The sequence below is a fragment of the Oreochromis aureus genome, linkage group 22, assembly GCF_013358895.1.
Source record: "Oreochromis aureus strain Israel breed Guangdong linkage group 22, ZZ_aureus, whole genome shotgun sequence".
Lineage (NCBI taxonomy): Eukaryota > Metazoa > Chordata > Actinopteri > Cichliformes > Cichlidae > Oreochromis > Oreochromis aureus.
In genome coordinates, this window is record NC_052962.1 from 182,033 (window position 1) to 206,516 (window position 24,484).

Sequence of the window (24,484 nt, forward strand, 5' to 3'; positions counted from 1 at the left end):
ATGATGGTGCTTTCCTGCGTTCATCATTCCATCAATTTTGACAAGATCCCCAACATCACTGGCTGAACTGCAGCCCACGACAGAGTCACTACCTTGTTTTACCGATGGCTGTAGGCACTCACTGTTGGACCTCCTGATCTTTTCCATACATTCATTATTATCAGGATGTCCTAAAAACTCCCTGAAAAGTCTTCAGCTGATCCAAAATGCTGCAGCAAGAGTCCTGACAGGGACTAGAAAGAGAGAGCAGATTTCTCCTGTTTTGGCTTCCCTTCATTGGCTTCCTGTTAAATCCAGAATTGAATTCAAAATCCTGCTCCTCACATACAAGGTCTTAAATAATCAGGCCCCATCTTATCTTAATGACCTTGTAGTACCATATCACCCTATTAGAGCACTTCGCTCTCACACTGCAGGCCTACTTGTTGTTCCTAGAGTATTTAAAAGTAGAATGGGAGGCAGAGCCTTCAGTTTTCAGGCCCCTCTTCTGTGGAACCAGCTTCCAGTTTGGATTCAGGAGACAGACACTATCTCTACTTTCAAGATTAGGCTTCAAACTTTCCTTTTGCTAAAGCATATAGTTAGGGCTGGACCAGGTGACCCTGAATCCTCCCTTAGTTATGCTGCAATAGACGTAGGCTGCCGGGGATTCCCATGATGCATTGAGTTTTTCCCTTCCAGTCACCTTTCTCACTCACTATGTGCTAATAGACCTCTCTGCATCGAATCATATCTGTTATTAATCTCTGTCTCTCTTCCACAGCATGTCTTTATCCTGTTTTCCTTCTCTCACCCCAACCGGTCGCAGCAGATGGCCCGCCCCTCCTGAGCCTGGTTCTGCGGAGGTTTCTTCCTGTTAAAGGGAGTTTTCCTTCCCACTGTCGCCAAAGTGCTTGCTCATAGGGGATCATATGATTGTTGGGTTTTTCTCTGTATTTATTATTGTGCGATCTACTGTACAATATAAAGCGCCTTGAGGCGACTGTTGTTGTGATTTGGCGCTATATAAATAAAATTGAATTGAATTGAATATTGATGACCACAAATATTAGCCTAGTGTGCATTGGGTCCTTCACAAAAATTTGAGGAAACTGTACAAGTAGAGTGACAGCATGTCTGTTGGCATCTGAAACCCTCAACCTGCTGTCCCAGCATGCAACAGCACAGAGGATGGCACTGGCCACAACAGACTCATAGAAACACCTGAGCGTTGTCCGACACATGTTGAAAGACCTCAGAGACGACTCTGGCCCTTCCTGTAGAGTGCAGTGGTGTTTTTAACCCACTCCAATTTATTATCAGGTGTACTCTGAGGTATTTATAGTCCTGCACGTCAACCCCCTGGATTGAAACAGGCGTCACAGGTTTCCTGGTTCTCCTAAATCCATTGGTCTTTGCCACGCTGAGTTGCAGATGATTCTGCTCGACCACAGCCCGATACTCATCACCCTCACTGATGCATCCAACCACCGCAGAATCATCTAAAAGTAAAAGGTCTGTGGTGTAGAGGGTGAAGAGGAAAGGGGAGAGGACAGTCCTTTGTGGTGCCCGTCGCCTTGTCAGACACACAATGTTGAAGACACACATATTGTGGTCCTCCTGTCAGATAATCAACAAGTGCACAAAGCAAGGTCCATATAAATAAGCAGCTTTGATGTGGAAGAACTTGACTGGCCTGCACAGAGTTCTTAGCTCTGCCTGACAGAACACATGACTGTACACTCAGCTCCTCCTCTGTCTCTGCATCTTCCACTCTCTCTACACTCATGGACTTAGCGTGCTACCGAAACACAAGATGGAACAATGAGGAACAGCTTGTGGCCTTCAGCCTCCTCTAAGCACTGCTCCACCCCTCTCCTGCAGCTGAGCCAGAAACCACACTCTGTTTGGCAAAAATTAATGTGGAAACTTACGAGCCAGTCCTCCTCATCCAGCATCAGTGTCTGACTGATGTCGGTGACGAAAAAATCCCATAAATACACTCGAAAAAAGCTGATGTCCAAGAAAAACTTTGAAAGTCTTTCAGGAAGCTGGAGAGCTGTTACTCAAGACCACTTCAAAAATTCCAAGAAAGTGTGTCATTGGAAGAAAAATGTAAAGACATGAGTTCAATTCAATTCAATTTTATTTGTATAGCGCCAAATCACAACAAAAGTCGCCTCAAGGCGCTTCATAGGTACATAGAAAAACCCAACAATCATATGACCCCTATGAGCAAGCACTTTGGCGACAGTGGGAAGGAAAAACTCCCTTTTAACAGGAAGAAACCTCCGGCAGAACCAGGCTCAGGGAGGGGCGGGGCCATCTGCTGCGACCGGTTGGGGTGAGAGAAGGAAGACAGGAAAAAGACATGCTGTGGAAGAGAGACAGAGATTAATAACAGATATGATTCAATGCAGAGAGGTCTATTAACACATAGTGAGTGAGAAAGGTGACTGGAAAGGAAAAACTCAATGCATCATGGGAATCCCCGGCAGCCTACGTCTATCCGGTTGTTGACGCGACGAATCCTACTTCCGGGCCTAAAGTAGTCTGCGTTTAATATGGCTTTTGTGTTGTTAACATGTTTAATGCTTTGTATTTTCTTCTATTTAATCTCAAAAAGCTCCTAAAAACAGTCAGTGATCACTGTTGACCTCCCTCGGCTTTTATTACCGCTAATCATTTATTTAAGCTCAGTTTTTAAAACCTTACGATGTAACTATAGCACAGCCCGTGCAGCAGTATATGAATAACTAACCTCGTATTGTGGATGGATTATCTCAGTTGTTCTCCTGGCTGAACTTTGGTCCGTTTACAGCATCCTGCCATGCGATTACATTTGTTCCTGACCACCGAGAACACTCACGTTAACTTTTATCGAGTGGAAAAAAAGTTAGCTTGTTTATATTATGCTAACATAGCTGTGTCGCTAGCGGTCACGTAGCACATCATTATATACCAGCTAGCCAAACTTCAGTAACCCTACAAACGTCACTGCTGTTTAGTTTTCTGTCTTCATTTATGTTGGAAGTGATAGCAGAGCTGTACGTTTGAATTTGTTTCCAAAACCCCGCAGTCAGGACATGCTATATTGTATTTAGATGGAAGCTAGCGAGCTAACTTCCTGCTAACTTCTAACTCCGTTAAATGTCATAAATTCTGTTTTCATGGATGCCTGGATGTTAAACTCAATTGTTACACCTGGTAGAGAAGAACGCTGATCATTTTATTAAAGATGAAAGACTTTAGACAGTTTTTCAACTCTCAGTAATGCCACAGTGATCATTTGATATATGGACCTGCAGCAGAGTTTAGGCCCAGACACGGCTAGTGACGTCAGACTGAACAACCGGATTGCAGCATAACTAAGGGAGGATTCAGGGTGACCTGGTCCAGCCCTAACTATATGCTTTAGCAAAAAGGAAAGGTTGAAGCCTAATCTTGAAAGTAGAGATAGTGTCTGTCTCCCAAATCCAAACTGGAAGCTGGTTCCACAGAAGAGGGGCCTGAAAACTGAAGGCTCTGCCTCCCATTCTACTTTTAAATACTCTAGGAACAACAAGTAGGCCTGCAGTGTGAGAGCGAAGTGCTCTAATAGGGTGATATGGTACTACAAGGTCATTAAGATAAGATGGGGCCTGATTATTTAAGACCTCGTATGTGAGGAGCAGGATTTTGAATTCTGGATTTAACAGGAAGCCAATGAAGGGAAGCCAAAACAGGAGAAATCTGCTCTCTCTTTCTAGTCCCTGTCAGGACTCTTGCTGCAGCATTTTGGATCAGCTGAAGGCTTTTCAGGGAGTTTTTAGGACATCCTGATAATAATGAATTACAGTAGTCCAGCCTGGAAGTAATAAATGCATGAACTAGTTTTTCAGCATCACTCTGAGACAGGATATTTCTAATTTTAGAGATGTTGCGCAAATGGATGAAAGCAGTCTTACATATTTGTTTAATATGTGCGTTGAAGGACATGTCCTGGTCAAAAATGACTCCAAGGTTCCTCACAGTGTTACTGGAGGCCAAGGTAATGCCATCCAGAGTAAGAATCTGGTTAGATACCATATTTCTAAGATTTTCAGGGCCGAGTACAATAACCTCAGTTTGATCTGAATTAAGAAGCAGAAAGTTAGCGGCCATCCAGGTCTTTATGTCTTTAAGACATTCCTGCAGTTTAACTAATTGGTGTGTGTTACCTGGCTTCATGGATAGATAGAGCTGGGTGTCATCTGCATAGCAGTGAAAATTTATGCTATGTCTTCTAATGATGCTGCCTAAGGGAAGCATGTATAATGTAAATAGAACTGGTCCTAGCACTGAACCCTGTGGAACTCCATAATTGACCTTAGTGTGTGAAGAGGACTCTCCATTTACATGAACAAATTGGAGTCTATTAGATAGATATGATACAAACCACTGCAGGGCAGTACCTGTAATACCTACAGCATGTTCTAATCGCTCTAATAGGATATTATGGTCAACAGTATCGAACGCTGCACTGAGGTCTAGCAGGACAAGCACAGAGATGAGTCCACTGTCAGAGGCCATAAGAAGATCATTTGTAACCTTCACTAAAGCTGTTTCTGTGCTGTGATGAGCTCTGAAACCTGACTGAAACTCTTCAAATAAGTCATTCCTCTGCAGATGATCTGTTAGCTGTTTGACAACTACTCTTTCAAGGATGTTTGATATGAAAGGAAGGTTGGAGATTGGCCTATAATTAGCTAAGACAGCTGGGTCTAGAGATGGCTTTTTAAGTAAAGGTTTAACTACAGCCAGCTTGAAGGCCTGTGGTACATAACCGATTATTAGAGATAGGTTGATCATATTTAAGATTGAAGCATTAATTAATGGCAGGACTTCTTTGAGCAGTTTTGTAGGAATGGGGTCTAAAAGACACGTTGATGGTTTGGAGGAATTATTTATTGAAGTTAACTCAGAAAGATCAATTGGAGAAAAAGAGTCTAACTTAACATCAATGGTACTAAAAGTAGCTGTAGATAATATTACATCTGTGGGATGATTATTGGTAATTTTTTCTCTAATGATAAAAATCTTATTTGTGAAGAAGTTCATGAAGTCATTACTAGTTAACGTTAAAGGGATGGTTGGCTCAGTAGAGCTCTGACTGTTTGTCAGCCTGGCTACAGTGCTGAAGAGAAACCTGGGGTTGTTCTTATTGTCTTCAATCAGTGATGAATAGTAAGATGTTCTGGCTTTGCGGAGTGCTTTCTTATAAAGCAGCAAACTATTTCTCCAGGCTGAATGATGATCCTCTAAATTTGTGACACGCCATTTCCTCTCCAGCTTACGAGTTATCTGCTTTAGGCTACGTGTTTGAGAATTATACCACGGAGTCAGGTACTTCTGATTTGAGGCCTTAGTTTTCACAGGAGCTACAGTATCCAGAGTCGTACGTAGTGAGAAGGTAAAATTATTAACAAGATAATCGACCTCTGTCGGAGTAGCGTTCAGATAGCTGCTCTGCTCTATGTTGGTACAGGGCATTGAAGATGATAACAGTGTGGGGACATTTGCACAGTACTGTGGGGATGTTGATCAGCACTCAGCAGCCCAATACACATATAATGAAACTTTTCAATGTGAGGATATGTGGCACACAGACTAAGCTTCACTTATTGTCCTCTGTAGTTTGTCTCGCTACCAGCAGTTCAAGGACTTCCAGAGGCGAATCCTGGTGGCCACCAACCTGTTTGGACGAGGGATGGACATTGAGAGAGTCAACATTGCCTTCAATTATGACATGCCAGAAGACTCTGACACTTACCTTCACAGGGTGAGACAATCCATGTGTTGTTCACCTGACAGGCTACAAGAATAATAGAAATATATGTGAAAGCTGCACAAGGTCATATTTGTGACTTATTGGAGGATGTACAAATACATATTTAAGGAGATACTGAGGAATCTGAGCTCTTTATTAGATAGACACAGTTGTGAAGCATTTATTAATGTTGTAATCAGCTGAGCAGGCAGTAGCTTATTCCAAGAGTGGCAAGGAGGGTCTCTGTCCTGCACCCAGGCTGGAAGGAAGTCTTCTGTTAAAATAGGACTTCGTAAGACAAACACGGGTTCAGAATAGAAAAGGCAGGTCAAATACTCTGGGAAAGCACTAACATTAACCTGTACCAGAATGATGAAAGAAAAACATGGAGAGGGCTTCTATCAAATCCATACGACATTGTCTTATACTGTGGTATGGGCACTGTGATGCCACTGGAGTGAAGGGTTGGTTGGTAAAGTGGTCAGCTGCACTGGTGTGTGTTGGTGTAGGTTGCTCGAGCAGGCAGGTTTGGAACGAAAGGCCTGGCCATCACATTTGTGTCTGATGAAGGTGACGCCCGCACGCTCAACGATGTCCAGGACCGCTTCGAGGTGAACATCGGCGAGCTGCCAGAAGAGATAGACATCTCCTCGTACAGTAAGTCTTCTTTCGTTTCTTGAATTATTTTAAGGTTCATCCAAACTAACAACACTGACTGTGTGTGTGTGTGTGTGTGTGCTCCTGCAGTTGAATCAGCACGATAAATGAGCTGGACGCTCCAGTTGGACTTCCATTCACTTTGCAGTTTTACTCTAATGGAAGATGCAGACTTTGTTCGTATAAACCCTGGCATGTCCAACAGCAGATATTTACCCAAGCCTGTGCTTATTGAAAGGAAGAAAGCAGGGGCACAGCTCCCTCTGCAGGAATGATTCAGAATAGACTTTGTATGATAATATTTAAGTTTCTAATGTCGGTATTTGTTAATATATAATTCAAGTTATCTGTTTTTTTAGGTGTGAGTGGAAGTACCAGAGGTAGTTTAGTACTGACAGTAGAAAGGCACTGTTTACTGCTGTGGATTAATAAAGTTTGTCTGGTAAGGTCTCCTTTATTCTTCATCCTCTCTTTTAAATCAACATCCACACTCGTGCTGTTGGGATACGTGCACAGTGTGTTTGTTATCGTCTGACACTGACTTGTCAGGATGGCAGCACAGTTTTCTTTAAAACCTCTACATATCATTAACGGTGCTTTCACCAATATTTACGGCATAGGTGTAAATTGAACGTCATAATATCATGCATGTGGGATTTTTAACTGCTGACAGGAAGTTTGATTCCTTCTCTAGAGCACACACCCATCCATCGTTTCCAAAAGGAATCTCTTATGTTTAACATCATTATTTGGAGTTAAAATTAGGTTAGATTTGTGAGTCATTGTGATTTTACTTTCAACCTTTTAGTACGATCTGTTGTATATTTGTTTGTTTTTAAATCCAAGCCTTGTTGAAGACAGCATCTTGGACCAGGTATACTTGTGAACAGCGCCTTTTAAATTTGAGCCCCGATCGTATCTGGTAGTCTTGCATACAGAGGTTTTTTCACAGCGCGTCGGCCACCTTAACTCTATGAATCAACCAAATAACTGACGAAGCTGAACGAAGACGTCTCATCACAGCTCATTTGGCACAACACAGAATAATGTCTGTATTTTTTTCATTCTTTAGATGTGGTCTGGTCACATAGGGTGTAGTGCCCTGTGTGCTTTTGAGTGTGATCTTCAGTCAGTGCCGCTATTACGCTCCAAATGAAGAATGATCACTGTGGACACGCATGGATATGAGAACTGAAAATTTCCTTCAATATGTGGACAAATATCAAAATAGTGGATTTTATTTGTAATGTAATAAAGTTATAAACACATCAGGCAGTGGTTTTACACATCACCATACAGAAATGGGTATCAGTCAATCATGTAGATAATCTCCCAAAGCTAATTACAGTACAGTGATAACCATCTGTAGCTACCTCACAGACTTCCTGTTGCAGAAACTATCAAACACTGGTTGGTTTTTCTACAAACTGCACTTTGAAGCTGTTTCAGGGCGATCATGATGTCAGTGAAATTTGAAGTTAATTTGCAGCTTTACATCCTTCATTAACCTTCTACAGATTGACACACCTGAAGGAAGCGTGGTGGAAAAACACTGTAACCCTTTGAAATTTAGTGTTTTTCCAGTAAAGCATGGCTGTAATTCACACTGGAGTGACAGGTGGTCTACTCAAAGTTGTCTTTTTCTTTTTAAGATTAGACTTCTGCTTGAGCAGGATTAGAGCTCCAATTTTAAGCAGCTTTCTGAACCAGGAAAGCCACTAACCATCCCCACAGACTGACCTACGTGAGGGTTTGTGGGCAGGTATCACAGGGGCTTTCTTGTCAAACTACACTTTAACATTATTCACAGAAGTTCATCAGAGTTCGACAGCATGACGGCCTCCGAGGAGTCTCGTTACCCTATGTTGGTTTGATAGTGAAGACTTCGTGCACTTACACACCTGCTGTTTTTCCCGTGTAAATGCTTCTAACAATGTCACCTCCTCATTAAAACAGCGGTTTCTCACCAAAGCTTCATTCTTTGTGGAAACAATATTTAGGCGTACTCTCTTGTTTTATATCTGAAACCTATTATTACTGTTATTAGACTTCAGAGCTTTTTCAGACTAAATCTTGTTATTTGGCATCCACACCTCTGTATTTGTAGCACTGATCAGTAAGAAATGTTGAGCCTCATGACTGAGAGACAGTAAAGCAAGTACTGCACCGTTGTCAGTTAGTCCTCAATCCAAGCTACTGTTTTGATCTCCCTAAACTCTTAAAATGGCCTGTTTACTACCACAGACTGTATATAAAAGATGCACGTGTTGCCTGCATTCTTTCCAAAGGGCAGCAGGGGACAGCTGCACAAAAACTTGAAAAACCTGTTTCTTGATTTAAGGACTCAGTAAAACCTTCCTGATGATTCTGAGGAGGATAAATCACACCATGCTTTACTTGTTGGGCTACCTTTTGATTTTCACATGAGCCTGCACTGGTTCTCAGTTACGCAGCAAGATCTCCAGCCTGGAAATCAAGGGGAAAGAAGTAAAAACAATTGAAGTTTTGTTTATTTACTTCAATCGGTTCATGGTCACAAATCATTTTTCCCTGCTTTTGTCTCTGTAGTCACATCTGTGAGCTGGAGGAAGGTGGACGTAAAACCCTGCACAGTCAGACTGACCCCTCATTTTGTTCAGCTTATGTTTAAAATGGTCAGCTCAAGGCTTCAGTGTGTCCATCTTTTATATACAATCTAATGCGTGATGCCTTCTAGAAGTGTTACAGAAGCCAAGAGGTGGATAAGAAGGTGTTACATAGGACACTCGTTTCTCCCAGGTGTGAAAGGTGATTAGTGTGCTTGCTTTCAACGCAGAGTCTGACCGATTCTAGGATTTCACAGTATCTGCTTACTTTTTGTCTAGTATGTGCAAATTGATAATGTTCATAGCAAAATGCTTGGGGAGTCATTACAAATGTGTTACCGTAGTTTATCTAGCAGAGTGGTGCTTACTCTTCTGGATCACAGACTAGCCAAAACTAAGAACCCTCCAAAAACTCTCCAAAAAAACAAAATTGCATTGATCTAATACCTGTCAGGCTCCACTGCAGTGTACCATCACTCATACTGTTGATAATGACATGATTACCAGTAGCTGCTGCAAACATGTGAAAGTGATGTCAAGTCTATATTTGGCCAGTTTGCCACAAGAAGAGAAAATACACCAAACAAAATGAGCCCAGAAAGCAAGGCACGCCGACAGCAGCCGTTTAGTTTAAGGATGGTATGACTTCAGCCAAAGTGGGACCGCTCTGAAGTCTGTGTGGCCCACACGTGCCGATCCTCAATGAGCGTCAGTTTTAGAAGCTCGGCCTTCCAGCTCCACGTTCAACTTTGAACTCCTGCGTCCACCGTATTCTTTGGTCTGAGAGGGTGTTCCTCTGATTAAGGCTCTGTCCCCTCTTCAACACCATTCGGACCGCGTCTGGGTCTCTCAGCTCCAGCTGGTGTCATACTGCGACCAGCCCTCTGGTGGAGCTAAGAACACCCTTCGACCACGGTACAGGAAGTTGACCACACCTCTATAACCTGTACGAGGAACTCCTGATTTTAAGTCATCCATTACTCCCAGATTTCGAGCAAAGACTTTAAAGCTGTCCCTGGTGGAGTACTGCACCCTGTACGGCCCGGGTCCTCTTAAACTGCCCCCTTGTTGCAGATCCTCAATCTTTACCAGTGGGGCACTATAAACCTCTTTAATAAAATTTTCCTCATACTTCTCTTTCAGCAAATAAGACAAATCCAGTTTGGTAAAAGGCACAAATTCAGTGTTTAGCTTAATATAACGAAGGTACTGGTCAAAGAATTGACCTAAGCTCACACCTTTCCGGCCAAAGGTGATAGTCCGAGAGATTTCTGGCCGAATGCAGGAGCGGCCCTTGCGCTGTTCCGGCTGACGCATCCAGTCGTCCCAGAAGGCCGATGGCCATTTGGGCTCCAGTTCATCCCACATCTCTTTCAGCAGCATCCAGCCCAGACCAGGGAAGAAGTCTGTTCTGTAGAGGAGATCAGCTTTGGACGAATCCACCAAGGCGTCTCTGCCATTATCGTTCCAGGCAGAAACGCACCACAGGGTAGGGTCAGAACGCAAGATCGGGTACAGGGCTCGGAAATACTCAAAGAAGTCAGGTGCGACCTGAAAGAGAGGAGACAGATGAAGAGTAATTTTGCTGCTTCAAACACATAATCTACTGTACAATATAAAGCGCCTTGAGGCGACTGCTGTTGTGATTTGGCACTATATAAATAAAATTGAATTGAACATAATCACTGCCTCAAGTGTAACGATCCAGGTATTATTTACCTATTTATTATACTTTATTTGTTTTACTATCTGTTCTTCTCTGATGGTCACAGACGAGATGCAAATCCAAATATCCTTTGTTCTTCTAGTTTGTTAGCCGACAACAACTACTACTGTTCAACCTGAAACCATTTAAATGTTTGCTCACCACAAAACGAACGGGCCTGAAAAGAGTATTCTTGTGTATGACAGCGTATGTTCTGGCTTTGTAGATTCATATTTGTGGAAGTACTGTAGCATAAACAAGCCAACTAATACAGCAGACAAAAGCTGAAGCACAGAGAGCTGAGTCCCATCATTTTCATTCCCAGCATTACCCTACAAATGCTGTTATTGGTTTCCCTTCCTCCCTGTTAATTGTTTTTTTTGGGGGGAAAGAACAGAGGGAAAAATCCAGCTGCTGTCAGAGAGCTCTGTGTTTTCCTCCTTCTGCCCTTCTAGAAGTCGAGCATTCACTTTTTGCTTTGCCATCTGAGAAGATCTTGATGTTCTTGATGTTCACTTCTAGACTGATTTCTGAGACTTCTTAAATCAGTTGATTTTCATGGTTGCAGTCCTACAACTTTTTGATTGTAATTCTTGCATAATTTCTCATGCTTGAATGTCCTACATAAGGACCTTATTAATTCTACAAAAAACTAAAAAAAAAACCTAAACTGATTAGCCTTCAATTTATTCAAGGTAAAGCATTCTGATTACTGTTTAGGAGAACGAGGCTACCTGCAGCCGACTAACAAAGGTTTGATTGCTCCATGACAGAAGACTTGATCCTGTCATGATGTACCTTGCCTATACTGCTCTGGTCACTTTCGTGATATTCATGCAGTAGAGGTGTACCTGTCTGTTGGGTTGATATGTGTATAATGCACACCATGGAGACAATAAGGACACATATGTACAAATGCTGTTCGTAGACTTCAGCTTAGCATTCAGCACGATCATTCCTCAGCACCTGATTGGAAAACTGAACCAAGAACGACGAGTCAGCATACAGAGAGGAGGTGCAACAGCTAACGGACTGGTGTAGAGTCAACAACCTGTCTCTGAACGTGGACAAAACAAAGGAGATGATTGTTGACTTCAGGAGAGCACGGAGAGATCACTGTGCACTTAACATCAATGGATCCTCTGTGGAGGTCATCAAGAGTACCAAATTCCTTGGTGTCCACCTGGCAGAGAACCTCTCCTGGTCCTGTTGCACTGTTGTGTGTCTGCATCGTTCTGTTCTGTCTGGTGTTGCACTGGTTTTGTCATTTTTGACAATTGCACTTTCTGTAGTCATGTGCTGATTGTCTGTTATATATAGCACCTTCATCTTAGAGGAACGCTGTGTCGCCTCACTCTGTACTGTACCACTGTACATGGTTGAAATGACAAAGCCACTTGACTTGACTTGAACTAGTTAGGGATCAAACACACTAGCGGTTATTAATTACCAACTATTAATTTAGAGGACTGGGTAATTAATTTTCCCAAGGGGCTACATGAGAGGAAAACAAACTGTTGTGGAGGGCTGCACCAGTAAGTTAAACTCAGCATTAATAGTTCAATAATAATTTTATCTCTACTGGTGTTACTGGTAGATGTTGCAGTTAGACAATGAAAATAAAAAAAAATAAAAGTAAAAACACCAACAATTTAATTAATCAGTGAATAAACATTCCCTTTTTGTCCCATTTCAGCCCCAACCTATCTGAGCATGCAGCAAAAAGCATCTGTGATCTTCCAGTCCCAGTTCCACCTTAATCTCCAACTCTTTCCCTATCCCATGTACAAAGATCAGTAACTGGGCTGCCTCAGACATCACATGCTTGTTATGTAAATAGTTTCCCTGCCCCACAAAACAGCTAAAGCAGATTTGTGGGGGGTGTCCTAGAGGAACAAGGGTCTCTGCTTTGAGACCAGCCTGGGACCACAGCATCATTCCTGATCATTCATATTCACCTCTGCGGTCTATTATTAAACACAAAATTCCACAAAACACTAAAATCTGAACAATACCTGCCGCACATACAGTGTGTAGTAATCCAGTGGTGTGTTACAGCAAGTGTAAAAGATCCATTTACTTAAACTCTTTATTCTTAAAGACAAAGCATTTAGCAAAACACAGACTCATTCCACAACCTGCCAGAAACATGAAAAGAGCAAAACTTATGTAGCTGGTAGATACCAACTAAATAAGTAAAGCCAGATTTTTCCCCAGGGCTCAGTTTCTCCAGAGCTGCTGGTTGAAATTACTTTATACTGCTGTAACTGCAGAGCCTCTTTTTACCACAACTTTTCTGTGTCACATGAAGCTTTTTAAGCGGTCAATTATTAAGAAAAAAGTTCTTAGCAAGCCTTACTATTGGATAAATACAATAGATATGGGTTTTGGGGTGCGACCATGGTTATAACTAGCATATGCTGGCTTAAGCGTCAACTCAAAAGGACATGCATAGGGTTGGTGTGACAGTGGGAGATGCAGGCATAGGTTGAAATGGAGACAGAGGATGACAAGTCTACTGAAGTCTTTGCTGCTAAAATGATACAATGACAGCAAAATAACACACATCATCAATACCATGATAATAATGTGGATGTCTGAGAGCACTCACCTCCAAGTCATCCTCCACAATGACCACAGTAGACTGCGAGAATGTGTGGAATACTTGGTTGAGTGCCCAGCGGTAATGTCGGGCGATTTTGTAGTACCCCTGGAACTTCCTGTGTTCTGGCCGGACTCTGATGTCCGACAGGTCTGGTTGGCTTATGTGCGTTACTTTTTCTCCGTATGAGCCAATCACACGAGCCGTCTCAGCATGGCCACAGTCTTGGCTGACGATGATTGGATATAGTTCTTGAGAAGGGCGGTACTGTATCAGTTTATCAAGACTCCGTTTTACTGTCACTCTGTCACAGGCAATAACCAGAATGGGAATGATGACTTGTGGACCGGAAACAGAAGCTGTCACTTTATTGTCCTCAGCAACCTCTTCCTTTACATCAGTGGCCTGATGCCGTTCTATATTGGAGCCTGCAGCTACTGTAGCAACAGACCTCTGTGTGTGCTTTATTTCAACTTGGTCCCCAACATACACGTCATTTATGAGAGGAACTGGATTATTCTGCTGCTGGTGAACAATCTGATTTACTTCTTTGATATTATCAGTTTGCTTCTTCCCAATCTCCTTCTGCCGAGCCCACACTGCCCTGTGACTTTCAATTTGCTTTAATAGCTTTTTCTGGGTGTCAAGTTGAATTTCAACCTCCTCGGCCAGTCGGATGACCTCCCCAGCAAGGTTAACTCGACCTCCTTTACCTCTGACCATGCCCCACTCCTCCTTTCCTCCTGGTTCAGCTCCACCGCCTTCTCCTAGGTGGCCCATGGGAGGGCGACCCCAAAGGTAAAGTAGAAGCAAAGCATTCCAGGCGACAAACAGGAAAGCACCGCATAGTATAAAAGAGCTTTTCTTGCGAACCATGGCCCAATAACACTAGAAAAGGGGTGGGGTTGATAAGGAACAAGCGATAGCAGTATGAATCCTACAGACCAAGGTGACTATTTTGGATGTGCAGGGACTTAATATGCCACTACTCTGTACTTATTTCATTCTGTCCTTTAGTCAGGGGGGTGTCTGCTATAAGAATGTCTAATTTAAAAGGAATTTACATGATGTTACTGTGGAATACATGCAGTCTATGAAATCCCATAAGGTCAGGTCAGCAAGCTTGCAGCTAGCAAAACGGACTGCAGGTGAAAGTGGACAAAAGGAGAAGACAGGTCACTTTGGGTGGAGGGAGTGCAACTCCTTGAATGTTATCCTTCCACCATCATCCTGAAAAGAGAGAAGGGAAACATTCAGCTTGGTGACTGTAGGTCATTTAAGAATTTCATAAATGTACTATTTATGTGTCTCCTCTGTAAACCAAAAGCAGCTATACTGTCAGTTAAACCCTCAACAAGATCAAGACAATTCCTCGTCCTGCGGAAGAGACAACTAGGGATGCAGAGGGTTGGTGTCACTGCTGAGGATACAGGAAGATGGTGGGAAATAGGGCTGAGCCATATCATACCGTTCACGGTAATACCGGTATAACGTTAGGCAATGATAAGAAAATGAAATATTGCGATAGAATATGGGTAAAACGCACATGCACAGTGCCTTTGTTTTCATACGCACATGGCGGAAAAAGCATGGCGGCGACGGAGAATGAGAAGGTCGAAAGCAGATCGTTGAATGAAGCCGATGAACCAGAATTGGTTTGTAAAAATGATGCAACTTCAGTGGTGTGGAACTGGTTTGGCTTTCGTCCGTCAGATACAGACCAAAGCACAATTTTTGGTAGAGCATACAAGCGGGCTGTTGTTATTACCAAACCGATTTTATGTGGTACACGGGGCTCAAAAATCTGTCAAAAAATGTTTTAGTATGACTTTGGTAAAGCTACAAAGCCGCACCGCTTGATGGATTGTCGGAGCATTACGACTACCGTAGTCAGGAGCCTCGCGGAGTGATACGTACTGTGCTTCAACATAATATTACCGTATTGTGTGTGTATAACCTCTTTCTAAGTTTTGTGGATATTAGGGCTGTTCGATATAACGATATATATCGGATGACGATATGAAAACGTCTATCGTTTCATTTTACGCTATCGTTTGTTTCGTGGTGTCGCAAAATAAACTGTTTACGGCAATATTTTTTCATTATTTTGATGGTCACTGTAGTGGCTATATTAATTTCCTAAAGTTCTCTCTTTCTCTTATATTTAATATAACCACACTACAGACGGACAAGCGCTTGTTTTTATGCGTTGCGGTTAGCAACAACGACGGTAACACCATCGCGTGTCCGCTTGTTTATGTTCCACATAAACCTTTCACAATAAAGCTCAAGATCCTGTTGAGACTTTTCAAAATAAACTCAATCACGTGAAAGAGCAGATTATTTACGGATGAGAAGCAAAAAAGAGCCGCCAGGTGCTAAAAAATAAACCTTAGACTCAAACGTTAGAACGGGCTTTTCCCCGCAGCACGCTGTGTAATAAATACTCACAAAGAAAACGGCGGCCGTTACAACTTATGTCTAAGAATGTATAGCTTCATGCATCTGTTAAAATACTGGACTCCAGCTACATGACGCGCAGCTGGAAACACTTCCCGCAAGTCGAGCTGCCCGAGATTCACATAATTTACAGAAAATGTTAAATTTTTGTGATTTATATCGTTATCGGGATGATAGATGTCTTAATATCGGGATATGAGATTTTGGTCATATCGCACAGCCCTAGTGGATATTATACATGGTTATGCTCAGGATATGTCGGCCAGTTTCCACTGGAAATGCCTTTTGGTTAAACTGTTAAATGTTTATATAGCTTTAATGCACATAAAAAACAGCTGCTTGTTTAAGTGAAAATACATTATTAGTGTAAAAAAAACCCATCAAAGTTGTGGAGTTGTAAAGTATTTTGTCTCGCATCAGTTATATCGTCAGTTATATCGTTATCACAAATTTTCAAAAATATATATATATATATATCGTGATAAATATTTTTGGCCATATTGCTCTGCCCTAGTGGGGAAAAAACCCTTCAAAACAAGCTCTTCTTTTAGATTCTTGTAATATGAGCAAAAGACACAATCATGTAGTGGGCTAAACTGATGTTTTAGGGGCTGTCAACATGTGAAACTGACCTGTACACAAGTTCAATTGGACACAAACAAACAGTATTCATAAATTAAAGACATCTAAAACTAAATGTCCAGTCCAATAAACCTGAATGTTGACAAGCTTTTTCTGTTATTTCACAGTAACAGAGGGATACATTTAGTAAGTGAGTGAGCGGATGAAGGTCACTTCTTAGCATTAGAAACACCTAAACCAATTAGCGCTGACAAACATAGACCTGTGCTCTAACAGGATGAAGCCAGTTCTCCAAGGTAGCAAAGAGGTGGGTAGGTAAAGGTGCTACCCATTACTGTCACATTCTCAGTTTACCCCACATTTGTTCCAGCCAAACAAGTTAAAGTGCAGCGCCATACCTGCAGAGTGAGAAATGGTTATGGTTATTGGCCACGTGCACTCTGTCAACAGATCCAAACTTACTACAGTACAACACAACAGACTCTTCTATTCACTTTATATTATACTGGATTTTCCCCCTTTAGTGAGCAATATTGATTTTCAAGATGAAAAAACTATAGTTACTGAAGACCAGTTTCTTAAACTGTCATTTATTGTTTGATTCTTTATGATTGAACGGTTGTAATATTTTCTAACAGGCAAAATGCAGGAGGCACCGTAGAGGTTGGGTGTATTGTCTGTCAAGCGGCAACCAAGGGCAGGGCCCCTGGAGGACCGATCCCCGGCTACCGAGGCTGGAAATGGGGACGTCACCTGTCTGATGGGGAAGGAGCCTGAGTTAGTGCATGACGTTGAGAGGTACTGGCTAGATACAGTCGAGTTTACTTCAACGCACAGCATAGGCTCTGGAACCAGTCTCCAGAAGCGGGGCTGAACTCGAACCCAGTATGGAGTTGCCCTTGGTGAGAAGCAGCAAGCTGGGGTGGGTATCCTGGCATCCCCTCGGCTTGATGCCTTTACATTGGGGTTTTTCCCAGAGAACGAAAGGGTTTGTTCCCTGCGCCTCTGGATCGGGGAACAGGTCCTGACTGACGTCTGCACTCGTGCGCCAAACAACAGTTCAGAGTACCTGGGCTTCTTGGAGTCCTGTCATTGGGATCAGGTGGCAGGAGGAGTATGATGGACAGACCTGGTCCACCAAAATGTTTAGTGAGGGTACACTGGGAACACCTAACAGAGGTCCCGGTCTACAAGAAGAACTAGCAGACCTTCAACAATATTCCCAGGGAGACTGGGGACATTGAGTCCAAATGGACTGAGGCTGCTGCACTAAGCTGTGGCCGGAAGGTGGTTGGTGCCTGTCGTGGTAGTTACCCCTGAACCAGCTGCTGGACACTGGAGGTGAAAGGAGGCATCAGGCTGAACAAGGACTCCTATTGAGCTTGATTAGCCTTTGGGACATTGGAGGCAGCCGATGGGTCCTGACAGACCAAGCCACACAATGGCTGAAACAAAAATTCAGGTGGGAGTTTGGTGAAGCCATGGAAAAACGACTTTGGAAAGCGGTGCTCTACCGACAATGTGTACAGTGCAGGTGAAGTGCTGCTGACTTCAACTGATGATATTGTCGGGGGTTGGAATACTCGGAGGACCTCCTTAATCCCACTGAGACGTCTTCCGTAGAGGAAGCAGAGTCTGGGGATGACCTACGCATTACTGGGGGTGAGGTCACTGAGGCAGTTAAACACCACCATGGTGGCATGGCCCCTGGGGTGGATGAGGTTTACCCTGTGGTCCTCATGGCTCTGGATGTTATAGGGCTGTCTTGGTTGACATGTCTTTGCAATATTGCATGGAGATCTGGGGTGGTACCTTTGGATTGGCAGACCGGGGTAGTGGTTACCATCGTCAAGAAGGGGGACCTGAGGGTGTGCTCCAACTATGGTGGGGATCACGCTCATTAGCCTCCCCGGGAAAGTCTATGACAGGATGCTTCATCAGGAACTCAATGGAGATGTCGCGAACAACACTAGAAGCCAACTTCAAGCCAATAGCACAAGTCACCATCAAATGCTTTGTCCTGTCAAATGCTAGGCCTGAACCCCCTCAGTGAGATAATTGACAAGACTGGCTAAGGATACCAACTACGGAATGGAGCATGCCACCATCATTAGCCACCTCGTCTACATGGATGACATCAATATGTATGCCAGGAGTAAATGATCAGTGATCCACACCACCAGGATCTACAGCAATGACATCCGAATGTCATTCAGACTGGAGAAGATGGTAACAAAGAGAGGGAAGGTAATCAGAAGTAAGTGGACCACATTACCAGAAGGCAACGTTGCAGACATTGAGGACAGCTACAAGTACCTGTGAATCTCACAGGCAGAGAGTAAGCAAAGTCCTGAGGAGTCAGCTGAATGGGAAGGACAAGATCCGGGCTATCAACACCTACGCCCTGCCCATGATCAGACACCCCTTTTGGATAATATGCTGGCCAAAGGAGAAGATAGAAGCTACTGACATCAAGACAGAAAGCTCTTCCTCCATACATGGAGGGTTTCACCCCAAGTCCAGAACCCGGATACTGTGTGCTAAGCGGAAGGAAGTTATGCTGGGGACTAGTCAGTGTCAGAAGTGTCAAAATGGGAGACGCCCTCTAGGGTGGTCGAGAATGACCGAGCTAAGATCCTGTGGGACTTCCAAATACAGACGGACAAACTGGTGGTGGCTAACCAACCAGACATAGTAGCGGTGGACAAGCAGAGTAAGACTGCTATAGTGATAGATGTAGCGATACCGAATGACAGCAACATCGGGATAAAGGAACACGAGAAGCTGGAGAAGTACCAAGAGCTCAGATATATGTCTATATGTGTTTTGTCTAAATGTTAAAATTACCTTTTAAAAGAATTGTATTGGAGGACTTTCAGCTACGTGGCATGTAAAGACATGACAGAATGCAGTGACAACCCTCTATAGAGCTTAAAATACTGTCACAATATTTGGGGATTATACTTTACAGTACTGTAGGGTTTTTGTTCTGGAAACATGTTCTGGAAATATATAAACTATTCCTGTAAATCTCTCATGAAATTAGAAAATGAGTGTATTAATTGACTAATGTAAACTTCTCTCATGTTTCATTTATCTTATTTCCTTCAGTAACATTTATATTTATTTCATTTCAATTTAGTTTTGCTTTAACTGTATAAAGCACTACAACAATTTTCAAACATGCACAGCAACCCTAACTTTTTATAACCAAGGTGAACGTGAGAACAACAGCTGGAGACAGCTGGATCAAGATTTAGAGTCTATTTTGGCTGCCAGCTAGTTAGTACTAATTCTCTTTCAAACTGCATTTTAATCTTTTAAATCTTAACATTGTACAGCAATACTGACCTTGCGAATTATAGGCCAATCTCTAAACTTCCATTTTTATCTAAAATATTAGAGAGAATTGTCCTCTCCCAACTACAGGCCTACTTAAACGCAAATAACATTAGTGACAAATTTCAGTCTGGTTTTAAACCTCACCACAGCACTGAAACGGCATTGCTGAGGGTAGTCAACGATCTTCTTTTAATTACCGACTCAGGTTGCCCTGCCATTTTAATTTTATTGGATCTCTCCGCTGCTTTTGATATGGAAGACCATAAAATTCTTTTAGAGAGACTGGAACATGTTATAGGCATCAAGGATTCTGCCCTTAACTGGTTTAAATCCTACCTCTCGGGTAGGACTTTCTCTGTCAGGATGGGCTGCTACTCATCCGCCGCTGCCCCTCTTTGTTGTGGAGTACCACAGGGCTCTGTGCTGAGCCCTCTACTGTTTGCCTTGTACATGCTACCCCTGGGTTCTATCTTTGACAAATATCAGATCTCCTACCACTGTTATGCTGACGACATTCAAATCTTTTTCCAGTTGTCTGATGACCTGCCAACTTCATTGAATCGTTTGTCTGACTGCTTGAAAGAGGTCACAGAGTGGCTGTCAGTCAATTCTCTCATTTTAAATGAGAAGAAAACTGAGATTATGGTGTTTGATAGTCACACTCCTCGAGACCAGCTAGCTGCCCGATTTGGTCCCTTTGCTTGCTTTCTTAGAATAGAATAGAATAGAATAGAATAGAATAGCTTTTATTGTCACTGTTACAAGAACAGTGAAAGGCAGTTTGGCATCTCTCCATGTGTGTGAAGTACACAATAGCGTAAGTATTTACACAATGACAAATTTACATTTACACAAGAAAGATATGTACAAGTTATACATACACCTGCAAACATACACGCACATACATACATATATGTATATATACATATTTGCATCCGTACATGCATACACACACATATTTCCACATACACGCTTACATCTATATACATACACATACATGCCATCTAACTAGCAGGTGCATTGAGAGGTGCAGTGTGATCAGTGATATTGCACATTGAGTGGGGGTGGGGGGGGTGCTGTTGGAACTATACTAAATAATGTTATAATAAATACAGTTTAAAGTGGTAAGGGTGTTGTTTGGTAAGGGTGTTGTTTGCATTGAAGTATAAACAGAAATACGATTTATTTCTGTTTATTCTTACAGATACTGTAAGTAATCAGGGTGTTTGCCTGGATAGTTCATTAAAGCTGGATAAACAGGTTTCATCTGTGGTTAAATCTTCTTCCAATTGTGCCAAATTTCAAAGGTCAAACACTTAATTCCGCACAAAGATCTTGAAAAAGTGCTACATGCCTTTGTGACCTCCAGATTAGATTATTGTAACTCGCTCTACTTTGGACTCCAACTTGCTCACCTCTCTGACTTACATTGGCTGCCTATTCAATTTTGTATTGATTTTAAAGTTCTGCTGCTTACTTTCAAATGCCTAAACAACCTTGCCCCTAACTATCTCACCGACCTCCTCAGTCTCTATACTCCCAGCCGTTCTTTATGATCTTCCGGTCCGTTACTTCTGGCCCAGCCCAGGCACCGCCTGAAGACTAAGGGTGATCGTGCTTTTGCCTCTGTAGCACCAAACCTCTGGAATAGTCTTCCTGCTACCATTCGTGCCTCTGACTCTATTCAATCCTTTAAAGCACGCTTGAAAACTTACCTATTCAACCTGGCTTTTCCGACTCGCTAATTCTCACCGCTCATCAATTGCTGTATCGCTACTCATTTCTCCGGATAATCATGATCTCTCCCCATCTCCACTTACTAATGCTTTTTGTTTGTTTTTTCTACTTTCTCTATTTTACCTTGTTTTAATGACTTACTGTTCAGTGTAATCATTTGCCCTTTTTTTTTAAATTGTGAAGCACTTTGGTATACCACCTGGTTTTAAATGTGCTATATAAATAAAATTGTATTGTATTGTATTGTATATATGTTGTGATTTTCTGTAGTAGTGATTAAGTCACTGTTAAATACATTTGTGTTTATAGCTTTTTAAAAGTTGTCCATCTGCCTGGGACTAGAGCTGAAAACCAGCCTGTAATGGACTAGACTGGTTCTTATACAGTGCTTTTCTACTACACTCGAGCAGTCAAAGTACTTTATACAACAGTCCTCATTCACCTATTGCACACAAGCACTTTCTATTTTATTTTTTATTTTTTACAAACATTGACTTCATCAGAGAGCCACTTGGGGTTCAGTATCTTGCCCGGGGACATTTGACATGCAGACTGAAGACTAAAGCAGCCCTGGACTGAACTACCAGTCTTCTTGGATGAGTGACGAAACATTTTTCCTACTGAAAAGTCCAGATGAACAGAATGCATTTTGGGGGATTTGAACATGTATCAAGACATGTCTCTGCCTCATTTTTCCAATACTGTCAAGAACTCGTGTATGAAAACAGTTTGCTAAGGAAAACTCGATCAAAGACGCCCACCTATCTGCAAAACAAACCAATTTAGAGTTCAATGCTGTCTGGACTTGATAATGGGGTTAGAGGTAAGGTTTGTCTCTTTGACTCTTCACCATTGCAATCTGAAGCTTTCAATCATGCCCTCTAGGTACTTCTAACAGCACTGTGACATTAGATAGCTATGAGTATTTTTGATTCCTATAATAATGATCTCTGTAAGTTTCTCTGTGCTAAATATTCCTGAGACTACTTCTCAGATGACTCTCTCTGTGTGTTTAATATATCAAGCAGCTTAAATATTTGCAAAAGACAGCTTATTAAAGAAAGGGTCAACAGTCCCGGACAGTGTCAGACATCATCAGCTCAACTGAAATTAAAAAAGCCTCAAATTTGAGAGAACAGACAGACACAAACTGGTCAGAGAGACTAAGCCCAGCAAGTTAAACTCACTGCCAACTGTACCTGAAGTCGTGGTCCTGTTCAGTCATGCAGGGCTTTAAGCTGACAAGAGGAGCCGAGCAGAAGAAGAAACTGTTGCTCCCGTCACAAAGTGTACCAGCTGAAAGTCTCGGTGAATCCCCTCCTCCCTCCGCCAGCCGACGTGGAGCTGACTGGTAGGATGACAGAGAGCAGCCTGCGGCACGAACCTACTGAAGTACCGGACACGGACCGGGCTTACCGGTGTCCGGCTCACATGATTCCTGTGAACTGGGGACTGGCAGGGAAGGACTGAGAGGGCAGCCGACGCCTCTTAGTTTGCCAACACTACAAGCTTGTTGTTCTGCTTTCAGCTGACTCGTCCACTCTGCACACAGCAGCTGTCTGTGTCGCTGAACTGTTCGCTTCATATGCCAAGTGTCGCTGAAGCTGAGTTCAAGCACAGGACACGCTATGTGTTAAATGCAGCAGGGCCGTGCCCAGTGTCTGTCCCCTCTACAGCGGTCTCTGTGCATCACACACATACCGATCATCCTCACGGCCGGCTAACCACTTCACTTGCGCTGACGTGCTGTTAGCAAGCCGGCTAACGCCAAATAGCCAAAATGATAGCGTTTTAGCTGAACAGCTGCCCCAGTCAACGACAGGATGCAGCGGCAGGATCCAGGGTCACTCACCTCTCTCATGCCGTGCTGGTCCGCTAAATGAGGCTTGCATTTCCAAATGAACTGAGGCTCATCGAGCTGCAGCACTAACCGGCTAGCTGGCTAGCTAGCTGACGTTAGCTTTTCGAGCCCCTCTTATTTCGTACGGTGTGACATTAGCAGCACATTTCTGAGTGGGTTCACAGAGGCCCCTGTATCACCTTCTGCACCTTATCCGCCTCCTGTACCGTCATCTTCCCGGCTTCGTTCCCGTATCCAGCGCCAGCAGCTGCCTATGTTAGCCGGCTACAGTGTCTGCTCCGCAGCAGGGGGCAGACTGCTGGCGGTCTGTGCTCCACGGTGAAACTTTGCAGAGGGAAGCGCTTCTCCGTGTCCCTGCAGCCAGGGACTACTACCTCCCATGTGTGTTGATGGCATTTTTCTTTTGATTGCACAAAACTACACTTCCGGATTGTCGACTGGTTTAGAACCGAGTTGACCCGAACCGAGCCGAAGTCTAATCCCTGACAAAGTCACATCTTTCCAGCTCACAAAATCACTTTTCTCTGCTCATTCCAATCTTCACTTGTTGCCGCAGGTTTTCTTAGACACTGCTTTCATAAATGTTAAGTGAGGCACAAAAGGTAAAGATATAGTTCTTGCTTTCGTATTTCTCTACCCAAGAGCAAATCATTGTCTATGTTTTGGAAGGAAGGGGGGCACTTTTTTCATTTGACCCGTGTATCCCAATCAGTCTATGTATGACTGAAGTGCAGGCTCTCAGCTTTAAATCAATAAGTTTAACAAAATGTTGCAGCTCTGTGAATGACAACATTTTTACAGTCCCCCAAGAAACATGGGAAGAGAAGATTATGGAAAAGAAAAGAGTAGGCATTGTTTAAACATATTAAATATGTTTCTTTAAGCAAACAGTATTGTTAAAGTTCTTCATGACTGGGCCAAGTGTCCTCTTTTTTTGGAAATCAAAATATGGTCACCCTAACTGATGATGTGATTGCCGACAGAAACAGCTAAAGGATAAACTGTGATGAAGCCATCATTTCATTTTCATAACTGCTTATCCAATTCAGGGTCCATCCCAGCTGCCACGGGGCAAGAAGGGTCCACTTGCACAGGTCACCAGTCTATCACAGGGATAACACAAACAAACAGCTCTTATTAGCACAGATGCATTGTGTGGTGGCATGTTTAGGTCAAAAGCCTCTGA

At 42.9% G+C, this 24,484-nt stretch overlaps 2 protein-coding genes across 5 annotated transcripts in view; one reads left to right on the forward strand and one right to left on the reverse strand.

Annotated features, from left to right (window-relative positions):
- Positions 1 to 8,390, forward strand: part of ddx39b (DEAD (Asp-Glu-Ala-Asp) box polypeptide 39B) — a 25,443-nt gene extending 17,053 nt beyond the window's left edge. For 2 of the 3 annotated variants that reach the window (XM_031744939.2, XM_039605999.1), the window contains 3 exons: positions 5,635 to 5,779; positions 6,277 to 6,424; positions 6,515 to 8,390. In XM_031744939.2, coding sequence (XP_031600799.1) covers positions 5,635 to 5,779; positions 6,277 to 6,424; positions 6,515 to 6,531 — 310 coding nt within the window. In that variant the 3' untranslated portion in view covers positions 6,532 to 8,390. The remainder of the gene's footprint in view (positions 1 to 5,634; positions 5,780 to 6,276; positions 6,425 to 6,514) is intronic. The other variant, XM_031744940.2, reaches the window with a different exon arrangement.
- Positions 7,645 to 23,967, reverse strand: mgat1b (alpha-1,3-mannosyl-glycoprotein 2-beta-N-acetylglucosaminyltransferase b). Of its 2 annotated transcripts, none has more exons than XM_031744937.2 (3): positions 23,290 to 23,967; positions 13,326 to 14,546; positions 7,645 to 10,560 (listed from the first exon to the last, which is right to left on the reverse strand). In XM_031744937.2, exons 2-3 carry the CDS (start codon positions 14,190 to 14,192, stop codon positions 9,859 to 9,861), a joined length of 1,569 nt encoding a protein of 522 aa, XP_031600797.1. In that variant the 5' UTR covers positions 14,193 to 14,546; positions 23,290 to 23,967; the 3' UTR covers positions 7,645 to 9,858. The 2 variants fall into 2 exon arrangements, with proteins under 2 accessions (XP_031600797.1, XP_031600796.1); XM_031744936.2 differs by having other exon boundaries at positions 22,637 to 23,967.
- Between the last annotated feature and the right edge of the window lie 517 nt (positions 23,968 to 24,484).